Raw genomic sequence first — 22,182 nt, 5'->3', positions numbered from 1 at the left:
TGTGCAAAAGATAAAAGCTAACTTTTCAGGTCAAGACACTACACAAGAACTGAAGGGCAAAAAGATAACTGGTGTATGGTACAGAACATTTCCGATTATAACAATTACAGCACAGAAACAGGCTAACTTGGCCCTTCTAGACCCTGCCGAACACTTTCTCCCACCTAACCCCACTGACCTACGCACAACCCATAACCCTCCATTCCACTCCCGTCCGTATACATATCCAACTCCTCTTGAAATGCTAATATCGAGCCTGCCTCCACCACTTCGTCTGGAAGCTAGTTCCACACACCCACCGATCTCTGAGTAAAGAAGTCCCTCCCCCTCATGCTTCTGCTAAACTTTTGCCCTCTCTCATGTCCTCTCATTTGTATTTCCCCCTTAAAGGAAAAAGCCTCTCCGCGACAACGCTATATTATACCCCTAATAATTTTAATTACCTCAATCAAATCCCTTCACAACCTTCCATGCTCCAAAGAATACAGACCTAAATTATTTAACTTTTCCCTACAACTTAGACCTTTTAACACAGGCAACATTAGAGTAAATCTTATCTGCACTCTCTCCAATTAGTTGATATCTTTCTCTACTTTGGTGACCAAAACTGTACACAATACTCCATGTTTGGCCTCACCAATCCCTTGGACAATTTTAACATAACATCCCAGCTCCTATACTCAATGCTCTGATTTATGAAGGCCAACAGACCATAAGCTTTCTTCATCTTCTCCACCTTTAGGGAATTATGAACCATTATTCCAAGCATAAATTTACAAGTTTTTTTTCCAACTTGTGACATCATGTCGCCACCAAAAAAAAATTCAGATAAATGAGAATTTCAGTTAAGTGGTTTTCGGTAATCGGAAATGTACTGTAGTACTTAATAGGGTGAGATAGAGGCTAAAATCTTGCCCATCTATCATAAGGCCCTCTCATGCAGTGAAAAGGCCCAATTGTAAAGGTGGAGATTCTCCACCCTTATTCTGGGAGACTTTCCTCACTGAATGTGCTGTGATCAGTACCAAGGCGCCAACTGCAATCCCTCTCGGGGAAGGATAATTTCTGCCGCCTCACATGAATGTTCAGCCACTGCAAGCGGCTGGCTAGGTGCGGGCTGATGATGTTGCAATGACACCATCAGCCAGCGACCCATCTTCCTTCTCTCTCCCACTCACTCACTCCTCTCCCTCCAATGACCCTCTCAGGGCAGGGGCAGCGGGTCATCAGGGTGCAGCCAGTATGGGCTGTGACAGCCCCACCAACTGCTTCAGCCTTTGGGGCCACTTGTCAGCGGCTCAAAACGCGGCAGAGCAATGGCCGTCTTCCTTACCCATAATGTCCCACGCAGCTGGAATCGCTTTGTGCTTCCCAGAACAGTTCCAGCTGCGTGAGGGATTATGGGTAGGGAAGACAGCCATTGCTCTGCCACGTATTTATGACAGGTGGTGCTTTTAGGGCTGCTCCATGAAAGGTAAGCTTATGTTTTCCCTCTGTGCTTATAGCCGGCCTCCAGGTGCATGAAAGGGCCTACAGTCTCCATTCTGTCACCCTGCGTAACATCTACATTCCCTCTCAGTCCTGATGCAGGGTCTCAACACGACTTGCACTTTTTGATGCAGATATTCATAGATCTAGAGTTCTTCCAGCATTCTGTTTTAGTTCTATATTCCAGCGTCTCCAGTCCTTTCAGACTTCAAAATTCTCAATATGCAAGTACGAATGCTGATATCAACACCAAACTTTAAAAGCATCCATTTAAGGACAAGTCCGAGCACTGGCCTGAGAGCCCATTCACACCAAGTCTCTGCCATCTCATGTACTTAGCTATACGAATCCCATTTACCTACTTTGGTCTGTAGTCTTCTAAGCCTTGGTGATTCAAATTCTCGTTCAGAGATTTCTAAATGTGATAAGCATCTGCTTCCACCTTTCCAGGGAGAGCACTCGAGTTCCATCATCTGCTGTACAAAAAATGTCTGCCACCACCCCTCAATCTTACCTCTTTCCTTAAGGCACTGAATCAATTAAGAGGTTGCATCAATGAAAGAAAATAAAAAGCCATTGATAGGAGATTACCCCACCACGCCACCCCCCCACCCCACCTCTCGGGAACCATAGTGAGGAGCTGAAGAGTTGAATATTCCACAACAATCAATTAAGTTAGCTATTCTACCAGGATCCTGCTCAATTATACCTCTTCATTCACATTCATGTCTGCTACACTGCTGATGGGCACTGGATCCAAAGGGAATGTTTGATATTTTATTTCATTTCTTCAGTTTGTGAAGAAATCAAATATGGTGATAGCTGGGGCTCTCAGTCTAGAAAAAATTTCTTAATCTGATAAAAGTTCAATTTGTGTTCAGATAAGCAGAGATGTAGTTCTGAACTAGTTAATCAAATGGAAATAACTTGTAATTTCTTCACAGCAAGACCCTGAAAGTAGACTCAGTTTTATCGGTGAATTGCAATAAGCTGCTTCACGTACAATAGGGAGCACTGCGTTGACAAAACCCCACAGCCATATTTCATACAAATGAAACACACAGGCACAGCAAGATGAATGGAGCATACCACATGAATGTGCACCACTATTTTATGCACCTCATCCAAGTTTTCGTGTCAGATTCTCACAGCCCTCAATTTTCCTTATCAGTTTATACACACACAGTTAGCGCAATGCTGTTACATTGCCAGCAATTGGGATCAAGGTTCAAATCCTGCCTGTCTGTAAGGAGTATGCACGTTCTCCCTTTGTCTGCGGGGGTTTCTCTGGTTTCCTCCCATTCAAAAAAACATACTGGGGGCTTGGTGATCAATTGGATGGCATTGGTTCGTGGGCTGAAATGGCCTGTTATCGTGCTGTATGTCTATTTGTGTCTTGGGAAGGAAGATAATGGTAATGGAAGTTTAATAAGAGATGAAACAACATTAGCAATACATTGAAAAGGAAGTGACAGAAACAAAATATAGTAACTGTTGGCAATTTGAAACAAAAAGAGCAGGAAATACTCAGCATATCAGACAGCAATTGAAAGGCAATGATACCATTTTGGGATTAAAGTGTTCAAGACAAACTGCAAATCAGCCAGCTACGTGTTTCCTATCCAAGCATTGAGAGAAAAAAAAAATCACACTTTATACAATTAGAAATATTAATCATTGTTCCACTTCCTTGATTAACTACATCTCCCGCACTCTTCTGAATGTCAAGATTACTGAAGGCAACTCAAAGTTAATCCCAAACTAAGCCCAATTCAGAACTGAAAACATTTTAGGGGAATTATTTTTGGTATGGAATATGGAAGATATGATCTTTTTCCTTATAATCAGTCTCAAACAAAACAGAATCTCAGTCATCAGCGTCCTTCCTCTGCCAATATCATGCCATTCACAACTGTGGAAAACTGAAAACAGGGAAGATCAAACAGAAATAAAAGCAGAGCAGAAGGTTGCTTTGTGATTGAAGGCCCACCACTGGAGAGGTGGAGGAATCCGTACTGGGACCCTTGATGCTTCACGTAACCTCCTGCCTTCATATCCAAAACAGTATTTAAATTTGTAGATTACATTAAAATCAATGGTATTGACTACTAGATGATATTGATCAATCGGTAAGGTGGGGAAGGTTGATGGAGTTTAACCCTGACAGGCATGAAATAAAATGATGAATTCTGGAAGGACTAATAAATGTCAAAAAACACACAATGAACAGTAGAGCCTTCAAAATCTCTGTTCAAACCTAATGACCCCTGAGGGCAGCATCTCAAATAGGTAGAATGGACAAGGAAACATTTAATACCAAGGCACAATACAAGAACAAGAGGGTTTGAGAATGTCTTGATGAAACTTTGATGAGATTGGAGCATTGTGTGCCATTCTAGCCACAACAGAAGGATCTCTGGCTCCTGTGCAATACATTTCTTCATGATGGGCATCCTTCAAAGAGACTTTGCAGTGGAACAGCTGAGTGGAGTTAAGTAGGGAAGATTGCACGACAATCAAAGCATCTTCAGACTTTCCTGTTTAGCGCTGGCTACCACACAAATCTGCTTCTAAACTTTGCAAGGTCAGGAAAAGTGGTGACATTCTTATAGCCATTTCATACCCACCTCCAGCTCCATAATGCCAATTAGAACTGTACCATTGTAGGAACAGTCACCCGGTGGTGTATGGGGGAAAGATGAGAATATTCACCATGGGAAGAAGGGCACAAGAATGGATCCATCTTACCTTGAGTTCCATTTGGATTTGTGTATGTTCTGCAGCTGCTTTGGTAGCCTGATCAGCTTCTGCTTTCTTCTCAACTTCCTTCTGCCTTGAAGTATTCTTGGCAGATTTCTCGCCCAATTTAAATGCACCCGAGAACCTTCGAATCAATTCCTTTTCTTTCTCTTTCCTATGAAAGAAAAGCAGAAACACAAAGTTGGCTTCGTAGATTATTCACTATTCAGCCTGTGTGAACCTCTATTAGAATTTGTTTATTCCAAGAGCTATTATCACAGAATTGAGAAGAGACAAATTGATTGAACACAAATTTTATTAATGTGTTGTTATCAAGGTTCCAACAGGGTTACCTATCCATTCAAATGCATTAAAACCAGGAACAATGGCACAAAGTCAGTATTGCTCCTCAGTACTCCGGGACCAGTGCTCAATCCAGACCTTTAGTGCTGTGTGCAGAATTTGGATACTTGCTCTAAATGCATGTGCGTTCCAGTTTCCTCCCAGTTCTGAAAATATGCTGGTATATTACTTACCATCTGTAAATAACCCTTTGTGTAGATAATAAGCAAAATAATTAAATGGAATTTTCTGGGAACTCAAGGAATGAGTAACTAGGATAACTAGTAATACAGTTGCACAGGATGCTCTCGATACATCCTCTGCAGAATGTAACGAGGATGGAAGGTGGGAGATCAACTTTCCTCAGCTTTTGCAGGAAATAGAGGCACTGCTGGGCTTTCTTGGCTATGGAATTGCTGTTAAGGGACTGGGGTAAAAGAGGAATAATGGGAAGGGGAGGTAATGAGACTGAAGGGATGAATCTTCTGGAAGCCAGCATTGAACACAAAATCAAAATGACAGAAAATTTTGTCTCAACAACTGATCCAGAAAAGATTCACAGGAATGTTTCTGGGATGAATTACAAAGGAGGCTAGGACTCCTCCCCTCCCCCCACCCGTGCATAGGAGGGACCTTGAGTGGCTTACAAAACCATGAGAGGCACAAATAAGGTAAATAGTCAAGTATTTTTGAGACTGGTCAAGGGAATCTAAAATGAGAGCGCATATATTAAAAGTGAGAAAATAGGTGTTAGTGCCCAGAGATTCACTGGTCCCACGAGGATCAAAGCTTCCACCAAGGCTTCAAGGTTCCTTTTATTATCACGTGTCAAAATGATAGGCCAACATTAGTCTTTTGGTTTGCGGAGGAGCTAGTGGAGTTGTTCAAGTGAACCGGTATGGACTTGAAGGGCCAACATGGCCTGTTTCCGTGCTGTAAACGGTTATATGGTTATATAAGGAATCTGAGAACCTACTTTTTCCACATAGAGGGAGACGTTAGAGCAAGCGTCAGCGGCAGGTAGAGTTGTAACATTTAAGACATTTAGATGGGTACAGGGATAGTGAAGGTTCAGCTGATAACAGACTAATGTGGCTAATTTGGGGAGACAACTTGGTTGTCATGGACAAGCTGGATTGTAGACCAATTTTTGTGCTGTATAACTCCAAGCTCTACAAGTCTCATAGGATATTCAAATCTGCCAGAAAAGTAGCTGACCCAATTATCATCCCCTCACCCTCCCTGGCTTGAGAAAGATCAAGCCAGCTCTGTATACGGGATCAAAATAATATGCAGATCCATAACATGAGCTGTCATGTTGACACAATAAATGGGATTGGGACACCAGGGGAATTTTGATTCCTTGGACTCTAACCATCTTCTATTAATGAGTATGCCAGGGTCAACAGCAGTACTGAAACTGCACCCAGATCAATAGAGACCTTTCATTGCATCACTGGGCAAGTCTTCTCGGATGATTAAGTGACAACATTATTACAATTCAGAACTCAACAGGACTCAAGGCTGGACACCCTGGTCACTCATTAGCCAGTGTAGAAAAAGGGGAGAAATTGGTCAGAATGGAAAAAAAAAATATTTTGTTTAAAAAATCTAATCATCATTTAAAAAAATGTTTGGATACTATCGACAAAATGTAGAGATAACAGATCAAGCCATATTTCTGTGTAGATTTGTCAAATCACCTTTATTTATAGTTCATACCATGCTCTCACAATAAAAACAAGGACCACGGAGCATATTTAAATAGGGTACATGGTACCCTATCCACAAATATTCTGGGAATTCAGGAGTCTGATGGCTTATGGGGAAAAAAATTGTTGCCCAATCAGGACACAAGGGCCCGAGTGCTGCAGTACCTCTTACCAGATCGCAGAAGGGAGAACAGTTTACATGAGGGTTGTGTGGAATCCTTCACTATATTTATTGCCTTTCACCTGCATCGAGCGCTGTAGATCTCCTTCATGGTAGGAAGAGAGCCCCCAGTGACCTTTTCCGCTGACTTCACTATCCTCTGCAGGGTCTTGCAGTCTAAGGTGGTACAGCTTCCAAACCAGAAGGTGATACAGTTGGACAGGATGCTCTCGATACATCCTCTGTAGAATGTGACGAGGATGGAAGATGGAAGATTAAATTTCCTCAGCCTTTGCAGGAAATAGAGGCACTGCTGGGCTTTCCTGGCTATGGAGCTGGTGTTAAGGGACCAGGTAAGATCCTCCGCCAAAAGCACTCCAATGAACTTGACACTCTTGATGGCCTCATTGTGAATTCTATTGTGAATGTCCATAACCCAAACACCAGTGATGTGGAGATTGCCCAAAATCTTAACAACAATTTATTACAGGTGAAGTAAAAAAGCTGAATTTTGATTCCATAGTGTGTGGCTTGGTGAAAATTGCTACGTAATAATAGCTGAGAAGCAACTCAGACCACAAAGTGTTGATTATTAATTCCATATAGTAGGAGAAAATTAAAACATCCCAGAATCTCTACAGAATGGGCAGGTTCCTAATCCCTAACCACAAAACATCAGACACAAGTATCCTCCACTAGATGCTAAAACTACAGTGCCCTCCATAATATTTGGGACAAAGATATTTTTCCTTTATTTGTCCCTGTGATCTACACTTTTAGATTTAAAATCAAATGATTCAAATGTGATTAAAGTGCACAATCCAGATTTTATTCAAGGTTATTTTTTTCATTTTACTTTGACCATGTAGAAATTAGAACACTTTTATACATAGTCCCCTCATTTCAGGACACTATATTTGGGACACACCAATAGCATGTATATTATTACGCTCCCCAGCAGCAATTGGGAGGCACACAAATGAATGGGTCAAGTTTAATACAAAATTTATTAACAAACTAACAATAATTGAATTAACCCACTAAACTTAACACCCTTAATGGCAACTCTATATAAACAAGATTATTATGCAGCATATGAGAAGGAAAAAAAACCCAGACCATTACACACCACATTAAAATGCCCTTAAATAAATAAAAAAATCACCAAAATTCCCAAGTCAAAATCCCCATGTTGGTCATGTCAAGTCTGTCAGTCACGAAGGAACTGGTCTCTAGGCTTGGAATTATTTGTTTCCTTGCCCACTGGTCTTTTAGTTTGAGGTTGTATCCAGATGATGGTGGACTTTCAACCCTGTAAGGTGAACACGAGACTGGCTTGAGTTTCGAAAGCGATAACCACCACCTTTACTTTTTTCACCCGGGAAATTTTCATCACCACCTCCTGGTCACCACGAGATTCATTCCTCTGAAGCCCTCTTTAGGGTTAACAAGTGACCATCTGTCACACAAGTCCTCTCCTTTGGACACCCTGGCTTGAGTGGTTCCGTGACTCCTGTCACACAAAATGCTCCTCTTGAAAGAGATGGGAGAGGCACTGGTCAGTCCAGCACACACTCTGCAATTCAGTTTCCCCAAACTGCTGTCAGAACACAGCTGATACCTGTGCAGTGTAGCTCAGTGTCCCTTTTTCCACTGAAATGACTGGGTGAGCACACTAATATACAGCTCCAGATGGCAGTGCTACCACCTGTGAACAAAGCAATCAACGTGTGGGTTGCTGAAGTTGCTAACCTCTCCAAAACCAATGCGTTGGGCTTTTTAAACTGCCCAGCATGTACCTCCAGCTTTCCCCTTTGATGGGGAGAGATTAACAGCTGCAGGCTCGCTCTCCTTTGAGCCCATGGACTTCCAGAGTGTGGAAGTAGCCCAGTGCTATTACAGCTCCTAGCTGCTATCAAAATTTCCTAGCAGTAGCCCAGCGTTACCACAGCACCTAGCAGCTGTCAAATTCCCCACAGTAGTTTCAGTCCTGTCATCTATCAAAAATAAAATTGTCCAAGGTGCTTAACAATATTAAGGTAGTCATATTTAGTAATTTGTTGCATATCCCTTGCTTGAAGTTGGTGATTCAAAGACATTACCAGGTGCTGAGTATCTTCTCTGGTGATGCTCTGCCTGGTCCCTACTGCATCCATCTTCATCCCCTGCTTGTTTCGGGGGCTTGTCTGCTCAAGTTTCCTCTTCAGCATCTGGAAGGCATGCTCAATTGGATTTACTTGGCCATTCATAGAATTTTGCAGTTTTTAAAGCTTTGAAAAACTCCTTTGTTGCTTAACAGTATGTTTGGGATCCTTGTCTTTCTGTAGGATGAGTTTGGAGACACTTGCTCGAACTTGAGCAGAGCTATTTCTGTGCACCTCAAAATTTATTTTGGTACTGCCATCAGCAGTTCTATCGATGAAGATTGCGTGCAAGCACCTGTGACAGCCATACATGCCCAGGCTATAACATCCCTACCACTACGTTTCACAGATGAGGTGGTATGCTTTGGACTTGGCCAATACTTCCACATTTTGTTCTTGCCATCACTCTGTGACACTGGTTTCATCAGTACACAATAAATTGTTCTAGAATTCTGCAGGCTCTTAAAATACTTCTTGGCAAACTGTAATCTGGCCATCCTGTTTCTGTGGCAAACTAATGGTTTACATCTTGCAGTGTAACCTCTCTATTTCAGTTCATGAAGTCTTCTGCAGACACTAGTCATTGACATTTCCACACCTGCTTCCTGAAGAGTATTTCTGATCTGTTGGACAGGCATTAGGGATATATTTCTTCATTATGATGAGAATTCTTGTCATCAACAGCGGAGATCTTCCTTGGCCGACCAGTCTCTTGGAAATTAGTGAGTTTACCAGTGCATTCTTTCCTCTTTATGATGCTCCAAACAGTTGATTTTGGTAATACTAAGGTTTGGATGATGTCTCTTACCGTTTTATTCTTGTTTTTCGGCTTCATAATGGCTTCTTTCACTGTCATTGGCACAACTCTGGACTTCATGTTGAAAAATGCCAACTATAGGCTCCAAAGCTTAGAAGCAAGCCTAGGTCTCGTATACTAATGAAGCAATTAAATTTATCATAGTAATCTCAAACACCTGTGAAGACAAATGTCCCAAACATTTTAATGCCCTGAAATGGGGAACAATGTATAAAAAGTGCTGTAATTTCTACATGGACAAACCAAATTTTATACAAATAACCTTGAATAAAATCTGGATTGTGCACTTTAATCACATGAATTGTTTGATTACAAATCTAAAACTGTGGAGCACAGGGCAAATAAAGGAAAAAAAAGTGTATTTGTTCCAAACAGTACAGAGGCCACTGCATATTGAAAGCTATTGTTCAAGTCTCCACTAGATTAGAGGGTCTGAAATACCATTCAACTCCAGTGGCAGCAACATCATGCCAAGCCACAGTTACATCCCAGAACTTGCATGCAAGAATTAATGCTATTTGTAGTTTAAAATCACTGGATTAAGGATCTCAAAACTTGCTGAAATCTTCCCATGACAACTGGGGATTGCAAATTCAGTTAATGTCAAATTCAGGAATAAAAAGCCAACTTTGCTAAAGGTTGCCATGAAACCAGCAGAAACACAAATGGCTCACTAATTCTATAGCGAGTCAAAAATCTAGTGGCATTCTCTCATCTAGCCAATACATCAGCCACAGAATGGTCAATTCTTGACTGTTCTCTGAAATAGCCATTTTAAGTGCAGTAAGGGGTAGGCAACGACCATACCAGTGGCATCTACACTCTGCAAATTAATAGGTTACCGTGGAGTTTAGAGTTAATTTTCCCCATTAGAGTTCCAAATCAGACACAGTAATACCTATAATTAAATTAAAATGCTGGATTGCCTCCATCTCCCAGTAACATCACCAGGTCAACACTGGGATTATGGGTCCCTCTGAGGGTTTACTGTGGAGAATGGGTTCATGCAAGAAGAGTGAAAAATTCGTTCACCTACTCTAAGTGTCAGAATGCAAGGTAGAATCACAGTTATTGCTTTTCACCCAAATAAACAAAATCCTGAATTTTCTTTTATGTTTACATTATTAAAAGTTAAGGGTTCAGCAATTGACAACAGCTTGGTGATTGGCCAAGAGAAACAATTTTGGGGCAAGAACCTGTCATGAGATGTATGCAGATAGAGGTTGAGCTATTAACCTGACCGGAATTGAGAGGGCATGCGAGTGTTGTATGCAGGCGCGAAATGGTGGAATAACGGAAGCAGAGAAATAAAGACATGCTGATGTTCAACAGGTAAATCATGTGTTGATGGTGTTATCAATTTCACATTTCGGGCCACAGATGTGACATTGGCGACGAGGAGAAACATTTTGGATTTTGAATCTGTGGCTTTGAGCTGGAACATTTCATCATGGCAGTCACTGGAGCTGAATTTCTCGCACTTCGCGGTGTTCCTCAGTTTGACCCGACAGGCGATGTAAGCACTGTAAGCGTGAAGTGGAAGGCATGGCTTGAAGAGTTTGAAGCTTATGCCGACAGTCGTGGCCTATTTCTCGATGGGAGTACGGCGGAGCAGAAAGCGCAGCGGAGGGCGTAACTTCTCTTCACCGCAGGACCTGCAGCTCGGGAAACTTTTAAGACGCTTTCGAATACTGAAAGAAAGGAGGAATACCAGAAAGCTGTAGATGCAATGAATGCACACTATGTAGTGACACCAAATGCCACATTTCAACGCCATTTGTTTCACAAAACAGGAAGATGGAGAAATGGTCACCCAGTACGTGATAAGATTGCGACAACTGGCTGTTGGATGCAATTACGTGGCAGCTGATTTGGACAACCAGTTATTGGATCAAGTCGTGCAGCACTGCAGATCAGACAAACTCAGAAGGCGATTGCTGGAAAAAGGGGGTGAGTTGAAACTTACCAATGCTTTAGCAATTGCTGCTGCATTAGAGGCTGTTGAGGGGCAATTTCATACCATGAAACTGAAAGACAACTCAAGCCAGCCCAGTAAAAACAAAGTTGGTCAACAAGTAAATAGGCTCTCACATAGCCATAGCCAGCCAAGAAATATGCCGACACGTGACTTGGAGTGTTACAGATGTGGAGACAGAGGTCATTTTGGAAAAGACCCATGCTGCCCAGCAAAAGACGAAGTTTGTAGAAAGTGTGGAGGTAAAGACCACTTTGCAAAGAAGTGCAAAAGCAAGTCAAATGCAAACCAGAATGGGAAGAGTACAGCTTCTAAGGGCAAAGCTTGGGGGAAAGGAAAGTCTCCTGGAAAGAAAGGCACTATTCGCCATATAGAAGGTGACCCAGAAAGTGACGATGATGACGACAACCAGGATGGGCAGAAATACTATCAGTTTACATTGAATGATGACCATCATGAGAAAGTCCCAGTGATAATTGGTGGTGTGACAGTTCCGGCCATTGTAGACTCAGGCAGTGACAGTAATGTAATTGACCGACACTTATGGGAGAAATTGAAAAAAAAAGATCATTTGTACGTCAAAGAAGTGTTCAAAGAAACTGTATCCATACACAGCAACCAAGCCATTGCAGACCATTGGATGTTTCACTGCGACTGTTGAAGCTGGAGACAAGCACGCCGAAGCAGACTTTGTTGTCATAGACGAGAGGGGAGAACCATTGCTGAGTAGACGCACGGTGCAAGATCTGGCAATACTTCATATTGGAGCTCGTGTCAATTCAGTTCAGTCATACGAGGATATGAAGCAAAAATTTCCCGCAGTTTTCCAGGGAGTAGGAAAGCTGAAAGGTCGACAACTAAAGCTAGCAGTGGACAAAACGGTCAAACCCAAGGCGCAACCAGTGCACAGAACCCCATTTGGACTTCGTGGGAAAGTCGAGGCCCAAAATCAAAGAGTTGATTGAGCAAGACATTATTGAACCTGCAGAACATTCAACGCAATGGGTCAGCCCAGTAGTGATTGTGCCCAAACCAAATGGTGACATGAGACTGTGTGTAGATATGAGGATGGCCAATGAAGCTATATTTCAAGAACGACACCCCATACCAACAGTAGAAGTACTCCAGGAGTTAACAACCAGTCAGGTGTTCTCAAAAATCGATTTAAAATGGGGCTATCATCAACTAGAGCTGGACCCAGAATCCAGGGACGTGACAACATTTGTGACTCACTGTGGATTGTACCGGTACAAGAGAGGCTATCGTTCGGCATCAATGCAGCTCCTGAGATCTACCAGTACGAAATCCATCGAGTGATTCAAGGCATTCCTGGAGTCGCCAACATTTCTGATGACATCATAGTCTATGTGGCTACACAGGAAGAGCATGATAGACGGTTGAGGATTGTGCTATCCAGACTACAGGGGACAGGCCTTACTGTGAATGGAGACAAGTGCCAGTTCGGTGTCTCAGAGATGGACTTCATGGGACACAGCCTTACATGGGAAGGACTGAACCAAGCTGATGCCAAGGTGAAAGCTGTTGCCGATGCACGTGAACCCCAGAATGCAACGGAGATGAGGAGTTTCTTGGGATTGGTCAATTATTGCGCAAAGTTCATCCCTAATTTTGCTACACTGGCAGAACCACTGAGGAAACTAACCAGGAAAGGTGTACCATTCCATTATGGCCCTGAGCAGAAGGAAGCATTCACAGCTCTGAAACAAAGTCTGACGAATGCCGATACTCTTGGGTATTATGATCTGGATGCACCAACCAAAGTCATAGCGATGCTAGCCCTGTTGGTTTAGGAGCCGTGTTGGTCCAGACGCATGATGAGGGACCAAGAATCATTGCCTATGCCAGCAGATCTTTGACAGACGTTGAAAGGAGATATTCTCAGACAGAGAAAGAAGCACTCGGACTTGTATGGGCCTGCGAGAGATTCCATGCATATTTGTATGGCATTGAATTTGAACTCATCACGGACCATAAGCCATTGGAGGTGATCTACGCCGCCAGGCCCAAACCGTGTGCCAGGATAGAACGATGGGTGCTCAGACTCCAACCGTACAAGTACAGAGTAGTCCACATTGCTGGGAAAGCGAACATTGCTGATCTGCTGTTCAGATTGTTGAACTGGGGACAGAAGCTTTGTATGCTTCGTAGCTATCCAGTCGACACCGGGAGCTGTGACAACGAGGGAAGTCGAGAGAGAGTCTGAACATGACCCAGAACTCATGGAAGTTAGAGAATGTATCCAAAGTGGACAATGGGACAAATGCACTCACAAGGCATATGTTCCCATTAGAAACGAACTTTGTTGCATCGGGCAGTGTGAGTTGAGGGGTTGTAGATTGGTGATACCACAGAGGTTGAGACCGAAGATCGTATCATTAGCTCATGAAGGACACCTAGGTATTGTTGGTACCAAGCAAAACCTCAGGAGTATGGTGGCCAGGTTGTGATAAAGATACGGAGAAATTAGTCAAAACCTGCTATGGGTGTCAACTCACAAGTAGGAGTAATCCCCCAGAGCCGATCCGGAGTACGCAACTCCCAACAGGACCATGGAGCGATGTAGCTGTTGATTTTCTCGGTCCTTTACCAACTGGTGAGTCAATCATGGTAGTGGAGGACTACTACAGCAGATACTATGAGTACTCTGTGATGAGGTCAATGACCACTGAAAAAACGATACAAGCATTGGCAGAGATCTTTGCGAGACATGGATTGCCTGCTACGCTATACTCTGACAATGGTCCACAGTTCATCTCAGAGACATTTGCTGAATATATGAGGACCACAGGCATCCACCATCACAAAGTAACTCCTAAATGGCCGCAAGCCAATGGAGAAGTAGAGAGACAAAATCAGTCCATCGAAAAACGACTACGGATCACTCATGCAGAAGGACAGAACTGGAGAGAAGCATTGCTATTCTATGTAGCTGTCTATTGGGCAATCCCTCATGCAACCACAGGAAAAAGTCCAGCAGAAGTACTCTTTGGGAGGAAAATCCACACAAAAATGCCCGAACTGAAGGAAATCAGGGATGACCAGGAGATGAGGGACCATGATGCTGAAAAGAAGGGGGCAGCAAAGCTGGATGCAGACTCAAGACGTGGGGGCAGGTACTCAGACATCATGCCCGGAGATAATGTTCTTGTGAGGCAAGAGAGTGGTGGTAAGCTAGACACACCTTATTACCATCAACCCTACACTGTTGTATCCAGAAGCGGCAGTATGGTGACAGTCAGGTCTCCAGCTGGAGTCCTCTACAAAAGAAACGTGTCTGGTGTCAAAAAGTACCAATCCAGAGTGGCACCGAGTGAAGTGGTTGGAAATCCAGTACGAGTTGTTAAACCTAAGGGACCAGACGACGTTCCAGAGGTAGTTACCAGTTTTCCTGATGAAGTGGCCAGAGTAGCAGAAAAACCAGAGGCCGTAACGAGCAGTGTTTCCGGTGCTGAGGGTGAGCAACCAAGTCACGACAGTGGCATTGCAGGAAGGCTGAGACGGAACAGGAAACCACCTAAGCGATATGAAGATTTTGTGCCATTTTTCTAATCGTGCCCGCATTATCATGAAAGTGAAAGTTTGTGATAGTTGGAATGAGTTTCAATTAAGAAAAAAAAAGTGCATTGATACGATGGAAGCGCAGTAATGATACACGCCAAGGAAAAGTGGAAATGTGTGATGATTGTGAAAAAAAGAGAAATAATGAAAAGGGTGTACGCCGAACGCTGCCCTTGTGAAAAACGCAGTGAATGAGTATATGTGGATGTCAGGAAGGAAACCATCGTGAACTCCGAGAAGTATTTTGATGCAGGAAGAGGAATGATAAGGGGAACATTTGGACAGTGATTTTGATAAATACATCATAAAGTACATGTATGAGTACTGTAAAAATTGCATTTTTGTTTGGTCGACTATTTGGTATTAAATGGAAAAAAAAATGTATAATTTTAAACGTGTACATTTTGCATATGAGGTGACTATTGTATTAGTATAACTACAGAAGAAATATTGAGCCATTACATTACATTTGGTTATAACATAGTTACGTTACATTTTGTGACGAGGGAATTTGATGTTGCTTTTGTTGGTTTGAAGGCAGAAAAATACTATTGATAGTGTTAAAGTGTTTGCATTTAAACAGAAAGAAACACATCAATGTATTATGTTCGGTGATATTCATACGAGATATACACTTAGATTGAAAGGTTAAGGCACATAAAGATATAACGTTTATTTCTGGTGAAAGGAGGGATGTCATGATAATGAATATGCATGAGATGTATGCAGATAGAGGTTGAGGTATTAACCTGACCGGAAGTGAGAGGACATGCGATTGTTGTATGCAGGCGCGAAATGGTGGAATAATGGAAGCAGAGAAATAAAGACACGCTGATGTTCAACAGGTAAATCATGTGTTGATGGTGTTATCAATTTCACATTTCGGGCCACAAATGTGACAGAACCCTGAGCATACCAACATTTTTTTCAATCATTGCTTACAATGCACAGCCATTGCTAACCACCCAATTATGTGGGACTACTCAGTAGCTTAGCAGGATTAGTGAAACACCTTTACTGATCCATTTGAACATGCATTAAAAATTAATGGTCTCAAAAGCATCACTCCAACCTTGCCCTTCAAAAAACTTGTAAGCATTCGCTGATGCAAACATGGGCATCTCTGACTCGATGTGAATCAGGCATTCTGAATTCAAAATTCACATGAAGTATTTAAATTATGCTAAAATCATTTCCTGGTTGGAAGGGGTTTTGACAACCAGGCACTGGCCTGCACTGTACAATATTTTCCTTCTGAGAACAGTTCAGAGCTTTTTTTTTATATATAAAGAAAAACACTATTTTCATATTCAGTCTCTGCAAACTGTAATTATGCTGATGCAACAAGGTTAGAAGGAATTTTAAAAAAAAGATTTCCATACCTCAATTCTCCTGCCTCCTTTTGAGCTTGTTGTCTTGCTCTCTCTGCAATTATTTCATCGCAAATTTGATCGTAGGGTTTGTCTCCTGGACCTTCACCCATCACCCAGACCCAAACGTCATTATCTGCTGCCAGCAGCCAGTTGACCGATTTCACTTTCTCCACTTTCTCTGTATATGGAAGAGTTTGAACACCATTTTATTTTCTGTCAAAGAAAGCAGTTTACCTTTCTAATTAGGGGATCTCTGCAGAACATGCTTCCCTTCTCAAATGAAACATGAGAGAGTGCTGCAGGCTCCCTGGTCCTGAAGCCTTCAAGTGCCCTGTCATGTTATCACAGCTTCCTTTCCTTTCATCAGTGCAACATGGACATTGGCTGCTTTAAATAAGGTTCTGTGAGAAAAATATGATCCTCCCCATGCCACTGATCCAGCCTTATCCCTTGCAAAGAAAAAGGTTGGAGGGATGGGGAGAATGACTGAGCAAATTAACAGTTTTTAAGGACATGATAGAAAGTCCTAGGCCATCATTAAAAGAGTGCACTATTTTTATGAGTGTACAATAGTCCTTCTATTCTTAGCTTTAACGAAACAGGGAGTTGATTCAAGCATACACGACTTACAATGAGCTATTGAAGCAGTCTTCAAGATAATGAAATAGGACTGCTAGTCAAGGTCTGGCCTACTTATATAGAGATAAGTTTAAACTCTACAATGGCATCTGGGAAATTTAAATTCAAACTCAAGTAATTAATGAAATTTGCAATAAAAAGAAAATATCAATAATTGTAAGCACGAGACCAGGGAAGAGAATTAGATTGAGTCAACCCTAAAAGAAAATTATTTTGTCTTAAATGGCAACCTCTTATTTTGAAAGAATGAATCCTGGTTTCAGCATTGCCACACTAATGGAAACATTGAGTCAGTTTCCACCCTGTCAAGACTACTTGGTTGTGTTTCAATAAGATTCCCCCCAATTTTAAATCAATTTGAGTGGGCCTAACTTCCTCGATTGTAAAACAAACCTTTCTTCCAGTAATCAAGCTAATCCACCTGTACTATATTGTCTATGACTCAAGTATATCCCTTCTTAAAGAGGACAAACTGAACACTTTACTCAAGGTTCAGTCTGGCAGTGCACGAGGCCGTAGTCAGACACGTTGGCAAGAGAATGGGTCGGGAAATTGAAATAGATGGCCGCTGGGAGATCCACGCTGTTGCGATGGACAGAGCAGAGGTGCTCATCGAAGCGATCTCCCAGACTGCGCCCAGTCTCTCCCATGGATGCGCTAGACAACCCCTGCAGATTCACCAAGTGAAATGTTGTTTCAATTGGAAGGAGTGTTTGGGGCCCCAAATGGTGGTTGTGGGCTGCTGGAGTCCGGTTCATGGGAACCAAGTGGGGGAACTGGGATTTGGGCGGGTGCTAAGGGCAAGAAAGACTCCCGAAGGGCCTCCGGCACTGAACACTGAAGGCTCCCAGATCGTTTCGGAGGACATGGATGTGAGGGGGTAGGCGGGTTATGGGCAGGGAGCAGGTAGGTGGAATTAGAGGAGTTTCACATAAATTAGTGCGGACTAGAAAGGCCGTGATGGCCTGTTTCCGTACTGTAATTGATATATGGTTATATGTTATATGGTTATATGGTGTGCCAAGATTTCCCTACCTCTCCACACTCACTCCTTTGTTATCCAGCTTTCTGTTAAATTTTCATGCTTTCACCCTGACCATTGCATTATGATGAGCTACAGATGGTTGGTCCAATCACATTCAACAAGTCTGCTTGACTAAATCAGAACACAAAGCAACACACCCTACATGTTTCTCTGTAGAGTGATAGAACCCCCCGCCTTTATTTGCCCCTGTGCTCCAGTTTTAAATTTAACAAACAATTCACATGATTAAAGTGCACATTCCAGATTTTATTCAAGGTTATTTGTATACATTTTGGTTTGATCGTGTAGTAATTTCAGTACTTTTTTTGTACATAATTCCTCCATTTCAGGGCATCATAATGTTTGGGACATTTGGCTTCACAGGTGTTTGTGGAATTGCTTCATTGGTGCAGGTATAAGAGAGCTAGGCTTGCTTCTAAGCTTTTGATCACCTTTGGAGTTTGTAGTTTCTATTTTTCAACAGGACCAGAGATGTGCCAACATGAGGGTGTTTACAAGAATCAAACAGTAAGAGACATCACCCAAACATTAGGACTTCCAAAATCAACTGTTTAGAAGATCATTAAGAAGAAAGAATGCACTGGTGAGCTCAGTAACTGCAAAGGGACGGGTAGGCCGAGTAAGATCTCCACTGCTGATGACAGAAGAATTCTCATAATGAAGAAAAATCCCTAAATACCTGTCCGACAGATATGAAACACTCTTCAGGAAGCAGGTATGGATGTGTCAATTACTACTGTCTGCAGAAGACTTCATGAACAGAAATACAGATACTATACTGGAAGATGCAAACCATTAGTTAATCACAGAAGCAGGATAGCCAGATTTGCCAAATATTTAAAAGAGCCTGCAGAATTCTGAAAAAAAAGATCTCATGGACAGATGAAACCAGTGTATCGGAGTGATGCAAGAGCAAAATCTGGAGGCGTAAAGGAACTGGCCAAGATCCAAAGCATACAACCTCATCTGTGAAGCATGGTGGTGGAGATGTTATGGCCCGGGCATGTATGGCTGTCATAGGTACTTGCACAATATCTACTAAATGCAGTAGCAAAATGAATTCTGATTATCTTTAATTCTTGATATAAATCTGAGCCCTTTTATTGCTATTTTTGGAATGAATGGACCAATGGACTTAATTTTTTACTCCATTTCAATCTCGGGTTGTTGCTTTTGCTTTCCTGATTGCTAGAAGGTTCATTCTGCTGCTGTGGAAAGATCTTATCCCTCCCACACATACACAATGGTTATTGGATTTGATGGCATCCCTTTCTCTAGAGAAAAATCAACTACTAAAACGAGTACTAATTTTTTTTCCTCTTTGGGCCTTTTTTTCCCCCCATTATTTTCAAAATATATAGATCAATTATATTTGGACTTTTTTTTCTTTTTCATTTTTTCCCCCATGAACCTATTAATATTGAAATTAGTAATTGATGTCAGACTTTGATTGTAATAAATTAGTTATAGACTTTTATCCCCATTAAAAAAAAATCAACATAGATCATGCTTATTTTGTTTATTGTTGCTTTCTATCTGCAATTTTAATTTACTGTTACCTGAACATTATATCATATGTATTTAATTATCTGATTTTTTTCCCCAAAACCCCAATTAAATAGGAAACATCTCATGTGCTCAAATCTGAGAAAATGCCTCCAAACTCTGTCTTGCTGTCAGATAAAGCGCTGTCCAATGATCCAAAACATATTACCTCTAAAACAAAAGGGGTTTTACAAAGTTTAAAAAAAACAGGAAAATTCTTGAATGACCAAGTCAGTCTCCAGATCTAAATCTAATTGAGTATGCCTTCCATATGCTGAAAAGAAAACTTAAAGGTTCAAGCCTTTAAGCAGGAGCTGAAGATGGCTGCAGTAGAGGCCTTGCAAAGCATCACCAAAGATACTCAGCACCTGGTAATGTCTATAATTGCACGCAGGGGATATGCAACAAAGTACTAAACATGACTAATGTGACAGAATATAGATATGTTTTTGGGAGAAAAATTGGGGCAGTTTTGTTTTTAGTGTAGGTCACATACAAACACTTTAAAAAGATTTTATTTAAAATACTGGAGCTCTGTAAATGCTGGACCTGTCGGCCCCAGAGCCTTTGCAAAAGCTTTGGAGAGTGCCCAAGAGACTTCACTAATGGATTGTTATTTACAAAAAGGTAACAGATGAAAGAATTTGTCAGATCCACAGATTGTCTGGGGTGGAACTTGCTGTTCTGGGAGGGTCATGTCGTTTTGCAAGCAGAGAGGGTTGAATAGGTTTTTTTTTTCTAAGAGAAAGGGAGACAGATATCAGTTCTGTAGTTTTACAGTCAGCAGCAGCAACTGGGACTAGAACAGGACAAGCTGGCAAGCTTGTGGAAAACCCCATTTGGAAGATGGGTTGTGAATTCTTATTTCAGCCTGGTCAAACCCCTTTTGAGGAGAGGAGTGAACTGGCTGTCTAATGTTTCATTTGAAATAAGAGAAACAAAAAGGAACTCTGTGGTGACCTGAAAGAAAGAGGTTATCATCTGGAGAACCCTAAGGGGGCAAGTTTCTTCGGCAAGACACTGAAGTGGCTGATTAAAAAGGAATCCGTTGAGGATGTCCTGGAACAACAAATCTCTCTCTGAAAACCGACAAGAACCTTCCTGAGCAGTAACTATTTACTTTTCAAGCACCAAAGCCGGATAAACTTTATACATGTTAAATTCTGTGCACAGTATAAGAATTGCCTGCAACCATTGAACTTGAAGGAATGAGAAGTGAGATTAGACTGTGAACCAAAGAACTTTTCCAAACTTTCACACATTACATATATGTGCGTTTAGAATTAGAAGGGGGTTAAGTTAGGTTAGTTAAGTTAATAGTGATCAGTTAAAGTGTGATTTTGTTTTCATGCTTAAAGATAATTTTAAACAACTTTTGCTTAATTAACCATTTGTCTTGGCGAATATCTATTGCTGCTGGGTTTTGGGGTCCTCTGGGCTTGTAACACGAAATCCAATGCTGGAGAAACTCACCAGGTCAAACAGTGTACTTTAACTTTGGCAATATAAAGCACATTGTTTGACTTGCTTAGTTTCTCCAGCATTGTGTTTTTATTTCAATCACAGAGTCTGCAGACTTTCTTGTTTTACTAAATATGGAGACTGAAATGAGGGGACAATGCAGAAAAGGTGTTGCAATTTCTACATGGTCAAACCAAAATGTATACAATTAACCTTGAATAAAATCTGGATTGTTCACTTTACAAATTTAAAACTGGAGCACAGGCCCAAATAAATGGAAAACAAGTGCCTTCACTCCAAACATTATGGAGGGCACTGTAGATGGTTGCAAAGTCAGCCAATATTGTCAAACTATGCATCCATTAATAGATTTTTTTTTAAATGACTTCCATGCCAATAAGAACATTCCTACCCAGTTATCCAGTGATTGAGTTTATGGCATACCTATCTTATATCCCCAGTTGCAACTGCACATCAGGAGTATTGTTGCTGCACAATAATATTCCATTCCTCAGTTAATGACACTGCACATGTCCTTCTTAAGGAGATTGTCTGGTTAGGATCTTGCCAGTATTTCAAGTAAGGGATTAAAGAAAGCAGCTATGCTTCTATTATAGTCAACTGTAAATCTCTGCAGTTGAAATCACAAATATAAATGCTGATACCAGAGTTCACAAACCTTTTGTTTAGTTGGAAAGCACTTTGGGATTATGATGATGAGTACTTCAAAAACCAAGTTTTTTTTTCCTCCACCTTCTCCCATAAGCTGAAGCTGTACCAATTCATTAGCTGAACACCAGTAAATAGTTCACTTACACACCAGCTGCTTTGCCAATATTTCCAGCAATGGTGAATGAAGACTTCACTTGTTCCTATTTTGTATTTTTCATGCTGCACCAGTTGATTTCAGTCCAAGTGGAAAGTTGGATAGCAGTACACCATTTCCTGATTAAATTACATTACTGGGCCAAGTAATGCAAGGTAAATACACAACAGAAGGGATGGGCTAGACAACCATACACACTTGCTCTGCCATTCAAATAGGTCAGGGCTGATTCTATCTTGGCATTACACCACTTTCCCAAGCTCTCCCCACATTGCCCATTGATTGACTATCTGTTTATCACCTTCTGGAATGTATTTAATATTTCTCTCTTTACAGC

General features: G+C 41.6%; 1 protein-coding gene across 2 annotated transcripts in view; it reads right to left on the bottom strand.

The window, feature by feature from the left end:
* Positions 1-22,182, bottom strand: part of sh2d4a (SH2 domain containing 4A) — a 76,946-nt gene that overhangs the window by 18,818 nt on the left and 35,946 nt on the right. For both annotated transcript variants that reach the window (XM_069925838.1, XM_069925839.1), the window contains exons 3-4: positions 16,339-16,507; positions 4,237-4,402 (exon numbers count right to left, since the gene is read on the bottom strand). In XM_069925838.1, coding sequence (XP_069781939.1) covers positions 4,237-4,402; positions 16,339-16,507 — 335 coding nt within the window. The remainder of the gene's footprint in view (positions 1-4,236; positions 4,403-16,338; positions 16,508-22,182) is intronic.

The sequence above is a fragment of the Narcine bancroftii genome, chromosome 3, assembly GCF_036971445.1.
Source record: "Narcine bancroftii isolate sNarBan1 chromosome 3, sNarBan1.hap1, whole genome shotgun sequence".
In the NCBI taxonomy this organism is placed as follows: Eukaryota; Metazoa; Chordata; class Chondrichthyes; order Torpediniformes; family Narcinidae; genus Narcine; species Narcine bancroftii.
This window is presented reverse-complemented; position numbering and strand designations above follow the sequence as displayed.